Source organism: Ranitomeya imitator, chromosome 8 (assembly GCF_032444005.1).
Source record: "Ranitomeya imitator isolate aRanImi1 chromosome 8, aRanImi1.pri, whole genome shotgun sequence".
Classification (NCBI taxonomy): Eukaryota; Metazoa; Chordata; class Amphibia; order Anura; family Dendrobatidae; genus Ranitomeya; species Ranitomeya imitator.
In genome coordinates, this window is record NC_091289.1 from 72,253,892 (window position 1) to 72,265,955 (window position 12,064).

Sequence of the window (12,064 nt, forward strand, 5' to 3'; positions counted from 1 at the left end):
CATCCACCAAAGGAAGCCCATAGACAGAACCAGCCGCAGTACCACTCACGACCACAGGAGGGAGCTTGGCCACAGAATTCACAACACAAATCAGAGGAGGAAGGCAATTTAGACAAAGGTACCAAATGGACCATCTTAGAAAAGCGATCACAAACCACCCAAATGACCGACATCTTTTGAGAGACGGGGAGATCCGAAATAAAATCCATAGAAATATGCATCCAGGGCCTCTTCGGGACCGGCAAGGGCAAAAGCAACCCACTGGCACGAGATCAGCAGGGCTTAGCCCGAGCACAAGTCCCACAGGACTGCACAAAAGAACGCACATCCCGTGACTAAGACGGCCACCAGAAGGATCTAGCCACCAAATCTCTGGTACCAAAGATTCCAGGATGCCCAGCCAACACCGAACAATGAATCTCAGAGATAACTCTACTAGTCCATCTATCAGGGACAAACAGTTTCTCCGCTGGGCAACGGTCAGGTCTATCAGCCTGAAATTTTTTCCAGCACCCGCCGCAAATCAGGGGAGATGGCAGACAAAATTACCCCCTCTTTGAGAATACCCGCCGGCTCAGGAACACCCGGAGAGTCAGGCACAAAACTCCTTGACAGGGCATCAGCCTTCACATTCTTAGAGCCCGGAAGATACGAAACCACAAAATCAAAACGGGAGAAAAATAACGACCATCGAGCCTGTCTCGGATTCAACCGTTTGGCAGACTCAAGATAAGTCAAATTCTTGTGATCTGTCAAGACCACCACGCGATGCTTGGCTCTTTCCAGCCAATGACGCCACTCCTCGAATGCCCACTTCATGGCCAACAACTCACGATTACCAACATCATAGTTACGCTCAGCAGGCGAAAACTTTCTAGAAAAGAAAGCACATGGCTTCATCACCGAGCCATCAGAACTTCTTTGCGACAAAACAGCCCCTGCTCCAATCTCAGAAGCATCAACATCAACCTGAAACGGAAGCGAAACATCTGGCTGGCACAACACAGGGGCAGAAGAAAAACGACGCTTCAACTCCTGAAAAGCCTCCACAGCTGCAGAAGACCAATTGACCACATCAGCACCCTTCTTGGTCAAATCAGTCAACGGTTTAGCAACAGTAGAAAAATTAGCGATGAAGCGCCGATAAAAATTAGCAAAGCCCAGGAACTTTTGCAGGCTCTTCACAGATGTCGGCTGAGTCCAATCGTAAATGGCCTGGACTTTAACAGGGTCCATGTCGATAGTAGAAGGGGAAAAAATGAACCCCAAAAATTAAACCTTCTGAACTCCAAAGAGACACTTTGACCCCTTCACAAACAAGGAATTCGCACGAAGGACCTGGAACACCATTCTGACCTGCTTCACATGAGACTCCCAATCATCCGAAAAGACCAAAATATCATCCAAATACACAATCAGGAATTTATCCAGGTACTCTCGGAAGATGTCATGCATAAAGGACTGAAATACTGATGGAGCATTGGAAAGCCCGAATGGCATAACCAGGTACTCAAAATGGCCTTCGGGCGTATTAAATGCTGTTTTCCATTCATCGCCTTGTTTAATACGCACAAGATTATACGCCCCTCGAAGATCTATCTTGGTGAACCAACTAGCCCCTTTAATACGAGCAAACAAATAAGACAGCAACGGCAAAGGATACTGAAATTTTACTGTAATTTTGTTAAGAAGGTGGTAATCAATACAAGGTCTCAAAGAACCATCCTTCTTGGCCACAAAAAAGAACCCTGCTCCTAACGGTGATGACGACGGGCGAATATGGCCTTTCTCCAAGGATTCCTTTATATAACTCCGCATAGCGGCGTGTTCTGGCACAGATAAATTGAACAATCGGCCCTTAGGAAACTTACTACCAGGAATCAAATTAATTGCACAATCGCAATCCCTATGAGGAGGTAGGGCACTGGCTTTGGGCTCATCAAATACATCCCGAAAATCCGACAAAAACTCTGGAACTTCAGAAGGAGTGGAAGACGAAATAGACAAAAATGGAACATCACCATGTACCCCCTGGCAACCCCAGCTGGACACAGACATAGATTTCCAGTCCAATACTGGATTATGAACCTGCAGCCATGGCAACCCCAAAACGACCACATCATGCAGATTATGCAACACCAGAAAGCGGATATCCTCCGGATGTGCAGGAGCCATGCACATGGTCAATTGGGTCCAGTACTGAGGCTTATTCTTGGCCAAAGGCGTAGCATCAATTCCTCTCAATGGAATAGGATACTGCAAGGGCTCCAAGAAAAAACCACAGCGCCTAGCATACTCCAAGTCCATCAAATTCAGGGCAGCGCCTGAATCCACAAATGCCATAACAGAATAGGATGACAAAGAGCAAATCAGAGTAACAGACAATAGAAATTTAGACTGTACCGTACCAATGGTGGCAGACCTAGCGAACCGCCTAGTGCGCTTAGGACAATCGGAGATAGCATGAGTGGAATCACCACAGTAAAAACATAGCCCATTCCGACGTCTGTGTTCTTGCCGTTCAGCTCTGGTCAAAGTCCTATCACATTGCATAGGCTCAGGCCCATGCTCAGATAGTACCGCCAAATGGTGCACAGCTTTACGCTCACGCAAGCGTCGATCGATCTGAATGGCTAAGGACATAGACTCATTCAGACCAGCAGGCATGGGAAACCCCACCATGACATCCTTAAGGGCTTCAGAGAGACCATTTCTGAAGATTGCTGCCAGGGCACATTCATTCCACTGAGTGAGCACAGACCACTTTCTAAAGTTCTGACAATATATCTCCGCTTCATCCTGACCCTGACACAGAGCCAGCAAGATTTTCTCTGCCTGATCCACTGAATTAGGTTCGTCATAAAGCAATCCAAGCGCCAGGAAAAACGCATCAACATCACGCAATGCCGGATCTCCTGGCGCAAGGGAAAATGCCCAGTCTTGAGGGTCACCACGTAACAAAGAAATAATGATCTTTACTTGTTGAACAGGATCACCTGAGGAGCGAGGTTTCAAGGCAAGAAACAATTTACAATTATTTTTGAAATTCAAGAACTTAGATCTATCACCAAAAAACAAATTAGGAATTGGAATCCTAGGCTCTGACATCGGATTCTGAACCACAAAATCTTGAATGTTTTGTACCCTTGTAGTGAGATTATCCATCCAAGAGGACAGACCTTGACTGTCCATGTTTACACCAGTGTCCTGAACCACCCAGAGGTAAAGGGGAAATGAGAGACAAAAAACACTGCAAAGAAAAAAAAATGGTCTCAGAACTTCTCTTATCCCTCTATTGAGATGCATTAGTACTTTGGGACACCTGTACTGTTATGACCTAGTGGTCAGGACAACAATGGACCTAGTGGTTAAGAGCACACGGAATGACCTGATAGTTTCTGATAATAAGGACGAGCTCTGGGACGTGGGAACTCTGCTGACCGCAATCCCTAATCCTATCAAACACACTAGAAATAGCCATGGATTGCGCCTAACGCTCCCTATGCAACTAGGCACAGCCTAAGGAACTAACTAGCCCTGAAGATAGAAAAATAAAGCCTACCTTGCCTCAGAGAAATTCCCCAAAGGAAAAGGCAGCCCCCCACATATAATGACTGTGAGTAAAGATGAAAATACAAACATAGAGATGAAATAGATTTAGCAAAGTGAGGCCCGACTTACTGAACAGACCGAGGATAGGAAAGGTTACTTTGCGGTCAGCACAAAAACCTACAAAAAGACCACGCAGAGGGCGCAAAAAGACCCTCCGCACCGACTCACGGTGCGGAGGCGCTCCCTCTGCGTCCCAGAGCTTCCAGCAAGCAAGACAACAATAAAAATAGCAAGCTGGACAGAAAAATAGCAAACCAAAGAAATACAAGCTGGAACTTAGCTTCTGCTGGGAAGACAGGTCACAAGAACGATCCAGGAGAGAACTAGACCAATACTGGAACATTGACAGGTGGCCTGGAGCAAAGATCTAAGTAGAGTTAAATAGAGCAGCAGCTAATGAATTAACCTCGTCACCTGTGGAAGGAAATTCAGAAACACCCACCAGAGGAAGTCCATGGACAGAACCAGCCGAAGTACCATTCATGACCACAGGAGGGAGCCTGACAACAGAATTCACAACAACCTTCAACACATTCTGACTCCAGGCCAGAAGAGGGAGCTCTGAACCCGGTTTTCAGGGGAGTGTTGTGACCTGGTGGTTAGGAGCACCCGGAATGACCTGATAGTTAAACCTCATACAGGACGAGCTCTGGGATGTGGGAACTCTGCTGACCGCAAGCCCTAATCCTATCACACACACTAGAAATAGCCGTGGAGCGTTCCTGACCAGACCCTAGGCGCCTCGTCACAGCCTAAGAACTATCTAGCCCTAAAGATGGAAAATAAAACCTACCTTGCCTCAGAGAAATTCCCCAAAGGTAAAGGAAGCCCCCCTGTTGTGAATTCTGTGGCCAAGCTCCCTCCTGTGGTCGAGAGTGGTACTTCGGCTGGTTCTGTCTATGAGCTTCCTTTGGTGGATGAGAGTGGTACTGCGGCTTCTGAGTTTCCTTCCTCAGGTGATGAGGTTAAGTCGTTAGGTGCTGCTCTATTTAACTCCACATGATGCTTTGATCCTGGCCTCCAGTCAATGTTCTAGTATTGGTCTTGCTTCCTCCTGGATCGTTCCTGTGGCCTGTCTATCCTGCATAAGCTAAGTTTTGCTTGTGTTATTTTTGCTTGCTATTTTTTCTGTCCAGTTTGCTTTATTGGTTTTTCTTGCTTGCTGGAAGCCCTGAGACGCAGAGGGAGCACCTCCGTACTGTGAGTCGGTGCGGAGGGTCTTTTTGCCCCTCTGCGTGGTTGTTTGTAGGTTTTTGTGTTGACCGCAAAGCTATCTTTCCTATCCTCGGTCTATTCAGTAAGTCGGGCCTCACTTTGCTAAATCTATTTCATCTCTGTGTTTGTATTTTCATCTTACTCACAGTCATTATATGTGGGGGGCTGCCTTTTCCTTTGGGGAATTTCTCTGAGGCAAGGTAGGCTTATTTTTCTATCTTCAGGGCTAGTTAGTTTCTCAGGCTGTGCCGAGTTGCATAGGGAGCGTTAGGCGCAATCCACGGCTACCTCTAGTGTGGTGTGTTAGGATTAGGGATTGCGGTCAGCAGAGTTCCCACGTCTCAGAGCTCGTCCTTTGTTTTTGGTAATTGTCAGGTCACTTTGTGTGCTCTGAACTTCAATGTCCATTGTGGTTCTGAATTACCTGTTCATAACACCCCCCACAAATATTGACTGTGAGTAAAGATGAAAGTCACAAACTCAGAAATGAGACAGGTTCAGCAAAGGGAGGCCAGACTTACTAAATAGACAGAGGATAGGAAAGGTAACTTTGCGATCAGCACAAAAACCTACCAAAGACCACGCAGAGTGTGCAAAAAGACTTCCGCACCGACTCACGGTGCGGCGGGGCCACTCTGCATCCCAGAGCTTCCAGCTAGCAAGACAAAATCATGATAACCAGCTGGACAAAAAACAATGAGCAAAAATAATAATCAGGAACTTAGCTTCTGCAGGAGAAGACAGGACACCAGACAGATCCAGGAGCGAACTGAACCAATGCAAAAACATTGACAGCTGGCATGGAGTAACGATCTGAGAGGAGTTAAATAGAGCAGCCAACCAAAGGATAAACCACGTCACCTGTGTAAGGAACCTCAGAAGCCGCAGCTTCACTCATAGCCACCAGAGGGAGCCCATAGACAGAACTCACCGAAGTACCATTCACGACCACAGGAGGGAGCTCGACAACAGAATTCACAACAGTACCCCCCCCCCTTGAGGAGGGGTCACCGAACCCTCACCAGAGCCCCTAGACCGATCAGGATGAGCCAGATGAAAGGCGCGAACAAGATCGGCAGCATGAACATCAGAGGCAAAAGCCCAGGAATTATCTTCCTGATCATAACCCTTCCACTTGACCAGGTACTGAAGTTTCCGTCTCGAAACACGAGAATCCAAAATCTTCTCCACCACATTCTCCAACTCCCCCTCTACCAACACCGGGGCAGGGGGATCAACGGAGGGAACCATAGGCGCCACGTATCTCCGCAACAACGACCTGTGGAACACATTATGGATGGCAAAAGAAGCTGGAAGGTCCAAACGAAATGACACAGGATTAAGAACTTCAGAAATCTTATAAGGCCCAATGAAACGAGGCTTTAACTTAGGAGAGGAAACCTTCATAGGAACGTGACGAGATAACAACCAAACCAAATCCCCAACACGAAGTCGGGGACCAACACAATGCCGGCGGTTAGCGAAACGTTGAGCCTTCTCCTGGGACAATGTCAAATTGTCCACCACATGAGTCCAAATCTGCTGCAACCTGTCTACCACCGCATCCACACCAGGACAGTCCGAAGGCTCAACCTGCCCTGAAGAGAAACGAGGATGGAATCCAGAATTACAGAAAAAAGGAGAAACTAAAGTAGCCGAGCTGGCCCGATTATTGAGGGCGAACTCAGCCAAAGGCAAGAAGGACACCCAATCATCCTGATCAGCAGAAACAAAGCATCTCAGATATGTCTCCAAAGTCTGATTAGTTCGTTCGGTTTGGCCATTAGTCTGAGGATGGAAAGCCAAAGAATAAGACAAATCAATGCCCATCTTAGCGCAAAAGGACCGCCAAAACCTCGAAACAAACTGGGAACCTCTGTCCGAAACGATGTTCTCTGGAATGCCATGCAAACGAACCACATGCTGGAAAAACAATGGCACCAAATCAGAGGAGGAAGGCAATTTAGATAAGGGTACCAAATGGACCATCTTAGAGAAGCGATCACAAACCACCCAAATGACCGACATCCTTTGAGAAACAGGGAGATCTGAAATAAAATCCATAGAAATATGTGTCCAGGGCCTCTTCGGCAAGGGCAAAAGCAACCCACTGGCACGAGAACAGCAGGGCTTAGCCCGAGCACAAGTCCCACAGGACTGCACAAAAGAACGCACATCCCGTGACAAAGAAGGCCACCAAAAGGATCTAGCCACCAAATCTCTGGTACCAAAGATTCCAGGATGACCAGCCAACACTGAACAATGAATCTCAGAGATAACTCTACTAGTCCATCTATCAGGAACAAACAGTTTCTCCGTAGGACAACGGTCAGGTCTATCAGCCTGAAACTTTTGCAGCACACGCCGCAAATAAGGGGAAATGGCAGACAAAATTACCCCTTCTTTAAGAATACCCGCCGGCTCCGGAACACCCGGAGAGTCAGGCACAAAACTCCTTGACAGGGCGTCAGCCTTCACATTCTTAGATCCCGGAAGGTATGAAACCACAAAATTAAAATGGGAGAAAAAGAGCGACCACCGAGCCTGTCTAGGATTCAACCGTTTGGCAGACTCGAGATAAGTTATATTCTTGTGATCCGTCAAGACCACCACGCGATGTTTAGCTCCTTCAAGCCAATGTCGCCACTCCTCGAATGCCCACTTCATGGCCAACAACTCCTGATTGACCACATCATAATTGCGCTCAGCAGGCGAGAATTTTCTAGAAAAGAAGGCACAGGGTTTCATCACTGAGCCATCAGAACTTCTTTGCGACAAAACAGCCCCTGCTTCAATTTCAGAAGCATCAACCTCAACCTGAAAAGGGAGCGAAACATCTGGCTGGCACAACACAGGGGCAGAAGCAAAACGTCGCTTCAACTCCTGAAAAGTCTCTACAGCCGCAGAGGACCAATTGACCACATCAGCACCTTTCTTGGTCAAATCAGTCAACAGTTTAGCAATACTGGAAAAATTAGCGATGAAGCGACGATAAAAATTAGCAAAGCCCAGGAACTTCTGCAAGCTCTTCACAGATGTCGGCTGAGTCCAATCGTAAATGGCCTGAACTTTAACAGGGTCCATCTCGATAGTAGAAGGGGAAAAAATGAAACCCAAAAATGAAACCTTCTGAACTCCAAAGAGACACTTTGGCCCCTTCACAAACAAGGAATTCGCACGAAGGACCTGGAACACCATTCTGACCTGCTTCACATGAGACTCCCAATCATCCGAAAAGACCAAAATGTCATCCAAATATACAATCAAGAATCTATCCAGGTACTCTCGAAAGATGTCATGCATAAAGGACTGAAACACAGATGGAGCATTAGAAAGCCCGAATGGCATAACCAGGTACTCAAAATGGCCCTCGGGCGTATTAAATGCCGTTTTCCATTCATCGCCCTGTTTAATTCGCACCAGATTATACGCCCCTCGAAGATCTATCTTGGTGAACCAACTAGCCCCCTTAATCCGAGCAAACAGATCAGACATCAGCGGCAAAGGATACTGAAATTTGACTGTGATCTTATTAAGAAGGCGGTAATCAATACAAGGTTTTAAAGAGCCATCCTTCTTGGTCACAAAAAAGAACCCTGCTCCCAATGGTGACGACGAGGGGCGAATATGACCCTTCTCCAAGGATTCCTTTATATAACTCCGCATAGCAGCGTGCTCTGGCACAGATAAATTAAACAGACGGCCCTTAGGAAACTTACTACCGGGAATCAAATTAATAGCACAATCGCAGTCCCTATGAGGAGGTAGTGCACCGGATTTGGGCTCCTCAAATACATCCCGGTAATCTGATAAAAACTCAGGGACTTCAGAAGGAGTGGAAGGCGAAATTGACAACAATGGAACATCACCATGTACCCCTTGACAACCCCAGCCGGACACAGACATAGATTTCCAATCCAACACTGGATTATGAACCTGTAGCCATGGCAAACTCCAAATCCATCAAATTCAGGGCAGCGCCTGAATCCACAAATGCCATAACAGAATATGACGACAGAGAGCAAATCAGAGTAACGGACAAAAGAAATTTCGACTGTACCGTACCAATGGTGGCAGACCTAGCGAACCGCTTAGTGCGCTTAGGACAATCGGAGATAGCATGAGTGGAATCACCACAGTAAAAACACAGTCCATTCCGACCTCTGTGTTCTTGCCGTTCAGCTCTGGTCAAAGTTCTATCACACTGCATAGGCTCAGGCCTATGCTCAGAGAATACCGCCATATGGTGCACAGCTTTGCGCTCACGCATGCGCCGATCGATCTGAATGGCAAATGACATAGACTCATTCAGACCAGCAGGCGTGGGAAATCCCACCATGACATCCTTAAGGGCTTCAGAAAGACCCTTTCTGAAAATTGCCGCCAGGGCACATTCATTCCACTGAGTAAGCACAGACCACTTTCTAAACTTCTGACAGTACACCTCCGCCTCATCCTGACCCTGACACAAAGCCAGCAAGATTTTCTCTGCCTGATCCACGGAATTTGGTTCATCATAAAGCAATCCTAGCGCCAGAAAAAACGCATCAACATCACGCAATGCAGGATCTCCTGGCGCAAGGGAAAATGCCCAGTCTTGAGGGTCACCACGCAATAAAGAAATAATGATTTTTACTTGTTGAGTGGGGTCACCAGAGGAGCGGGGTTTCAAAGCTAGAAACAGTTTACAATTATTTTTGAAATTCAGGAACTTAGATCTATTTCCAGAAAATAAATCAGGAGTAGGAATTCTAGGCTCTAACATCGGATTCTGAACCACAAAATCTTGAATGTTTTGTACCCTTGCAGTGAGATGATCCACACAAGAGGACAGACCTTGAATGTCCATCTCTACACCTGTGTCCTGAACCACCCAAAGGTTTAGGGGAAAAGAAAGACAAAACACAGTGCAAAGAAAAAAAAATGGTCTCAGAACTTCTCTTATCCCTCTATTGAGATGCATTAATACTTTGGGCCAGCTGTACTGTTGTGACCTGGTGGTTAGGAGCACCCGGAATGACCTGATAGTTAAACCTCATACAGGACGAGCTCTGGGATGTGGGAACTCTGCTGACCGCAAGCCCTAATCCTATCACACACACTAGAAATAGCCGTGGAGCGCTCCTGACCAGACCCTAGGCGCCTCGTCACAGCCTAAGAACTATCTAGCCCTAGAGATGGAAAATAAAGCCTACCTTGCCTCAGAGAAATTCCCCAAAGGTAAAGAAAGCCCCCCACAAATATTGACTGTGAGTAAAGATGAAAGTCACAAACTCAGAAATGAGACAGGTTCATCAAAGGGAGGCCAGACTTACTAAATAGACAGAGGATAGGAAAGGTAACTTTGCGATCAGCACAAAAACCTACCAAAGACCACGCAGAGTGTGCAAAAAGACCTCCGCACCGACTCACGGTGCGGCGGGGCCACTCTGCATCCCAGAGCTTCCAGCTAGCAAGACAAAATCATGATAACCAGCTGGACAAGAAACAATGAGCAAAAATAATAATCAGGAACTTAGCTTCTGCAGGAGAAGACAGGACACCAGACAGATCCAGGAGCGAACTGAACCAATGCAAAAACATTGACAGCTGGCATGGAGTAACGATCTGAGAGGAGTTAAATAGAGCAGCCAACCAAAGAACAAACCACGTCACCTGTGTAAGGAACCTCAGAAGCCGCAGCTTCACTCATAGCCACCAGAGGGAGCCCATAGACAGAACTCGCCGAAGTACCATTCACGACCACAGGAGGGAGCTCGACAACAGAATTCACAACAGGGGAGCTTCCCTGGATATACATTCTGGTCTGGAGGAGGAGTTAGTGTGTCTGGTATAGACAAGAGAGTAGCACAGGATAGCTTAGGAGCTAGAGGAGGGCTGCGATTGGGCCCCTATAAGCTGAGCGCAGAAATCGGGCACCAGGAGCCCAAGGCCGTGTGGAACTACAAATCCCACGGCAGAACCAGAGGGCAGGAAATTGAAAGGCACTTGCCCACATCACACGTCAGGTACAGCAACATCTAGAGCCCAGAGTCACAGTGTATAGAGACCCCCAGGAACGGCTCAAGTTGCATACCATGCAGGAACTGTCCCAGGACAGAGAATAACCAAGGACCCTGTCAGGAAGCCACAGGCAGCAGGGACTAGTAAGCAGCACATAGTGGAAGACTCCCAAACTGACCTGGCAAAAGGGATTCCCACTCGTCTTTGGGCTGCCTAGACTCCATCGACACCTGTTGCCGGTACCCTTGACTGAGGTTGACTACAGCAGTAAACCAGGTAAAGAAACAGCAATCCCGTGTCCTCCATTTATTACCGGCACCACACCATCCCTGCCCAGCACACCGGGAGCCCTGGGGACCCAGCTTCACCTGTGGGAAGTGATAACATCTTGCTGCCGTACCATCACCCCCAGAGGACCCCGTTAAGCAGCATTGGTCACCCCTGACCGAGTACCACAGGTGGCGTCACAAATTTTTATTGCTTTACAACTCCCTTTACTTGGGTACCCAGGGCGATGGACAGGGTCACAGCCACCGTGACATCCCGTTTAAGTACCAGACCCTGTACCGAGTACCCCTGGGCCCTGGCATTTGACTCATATATTACACTTGTGTCCTGACTTCATGTCTATGGCACTGATGAGTACACCTGAGCAGAGCACTGATGCCAGTTTGTCACCAAGGCAAGATTGAGAGCACAAATTTCCTATTCTGGTGATCGGCGTATATCCTAGCAGTGGATAGTTTTTAACTTACTGACTGAAATATTCCTTTAACCATGAACTTCAGATTTTTATGAGAGACGTACTGGCTATAATGCTGGGTATATTGTCTAACAAAATAAATGTAATTATAATATTGTGCATGCAACAGCATTGAATTATCCTAATTCAACTTTTGGGGTTTTTAGTTCTTTTACTTACCGTACCTTATTGGTTGTCTTGGTGGTGAACAATAGAGTCAGATTTTGGTCTCGGTCACCCATCTCATCCAGTATTATTGAACCTGAGGCACCTATGCATGAAAAATTTAACAGTAAGGTTACAGTCTCTAATTTCTTTCATCCTATTAACCCCTTAATGACCAGGGGTAATTCAGTTTGTGCATTTCTGTTTTTTGCTCCCCTTCTTCCCAGAGGCATACTTTTTTTATTTTTCTATCAATATGGCCATGTGAGGGCTTGTTTTTTGCAGGACAAGTCGTACTTTTGAACTACACCATTGGTTTTAACATAT

At 46.9% G+C, this 12,064-nt stretch overlaps 1 protein-coding gene across 2 annotated transcripts in view; it reads right to left on the minus strand.

The window, feature by feature from the left end:
- Positions 1–12,064, minus strand: part of GUCY2C (guanylate cyclase 2C) — an 842,638-nt gene that overhangs the window by 635,446 nt on the left and 195,128 nt on the right. For both annotated transcript variants that reach the window (XM_069737068.1, XM_069737069.1), the window contains exon 9: positions 11,758–11,843. In XM_069737068.1, the coding sequence (XP_069593169.1) occupies positions 11,758–11,843 (86 nt within the window). The remainder of the gene's footprint in view (positions 1–11,757; positions 11,844–12,064) is intronic.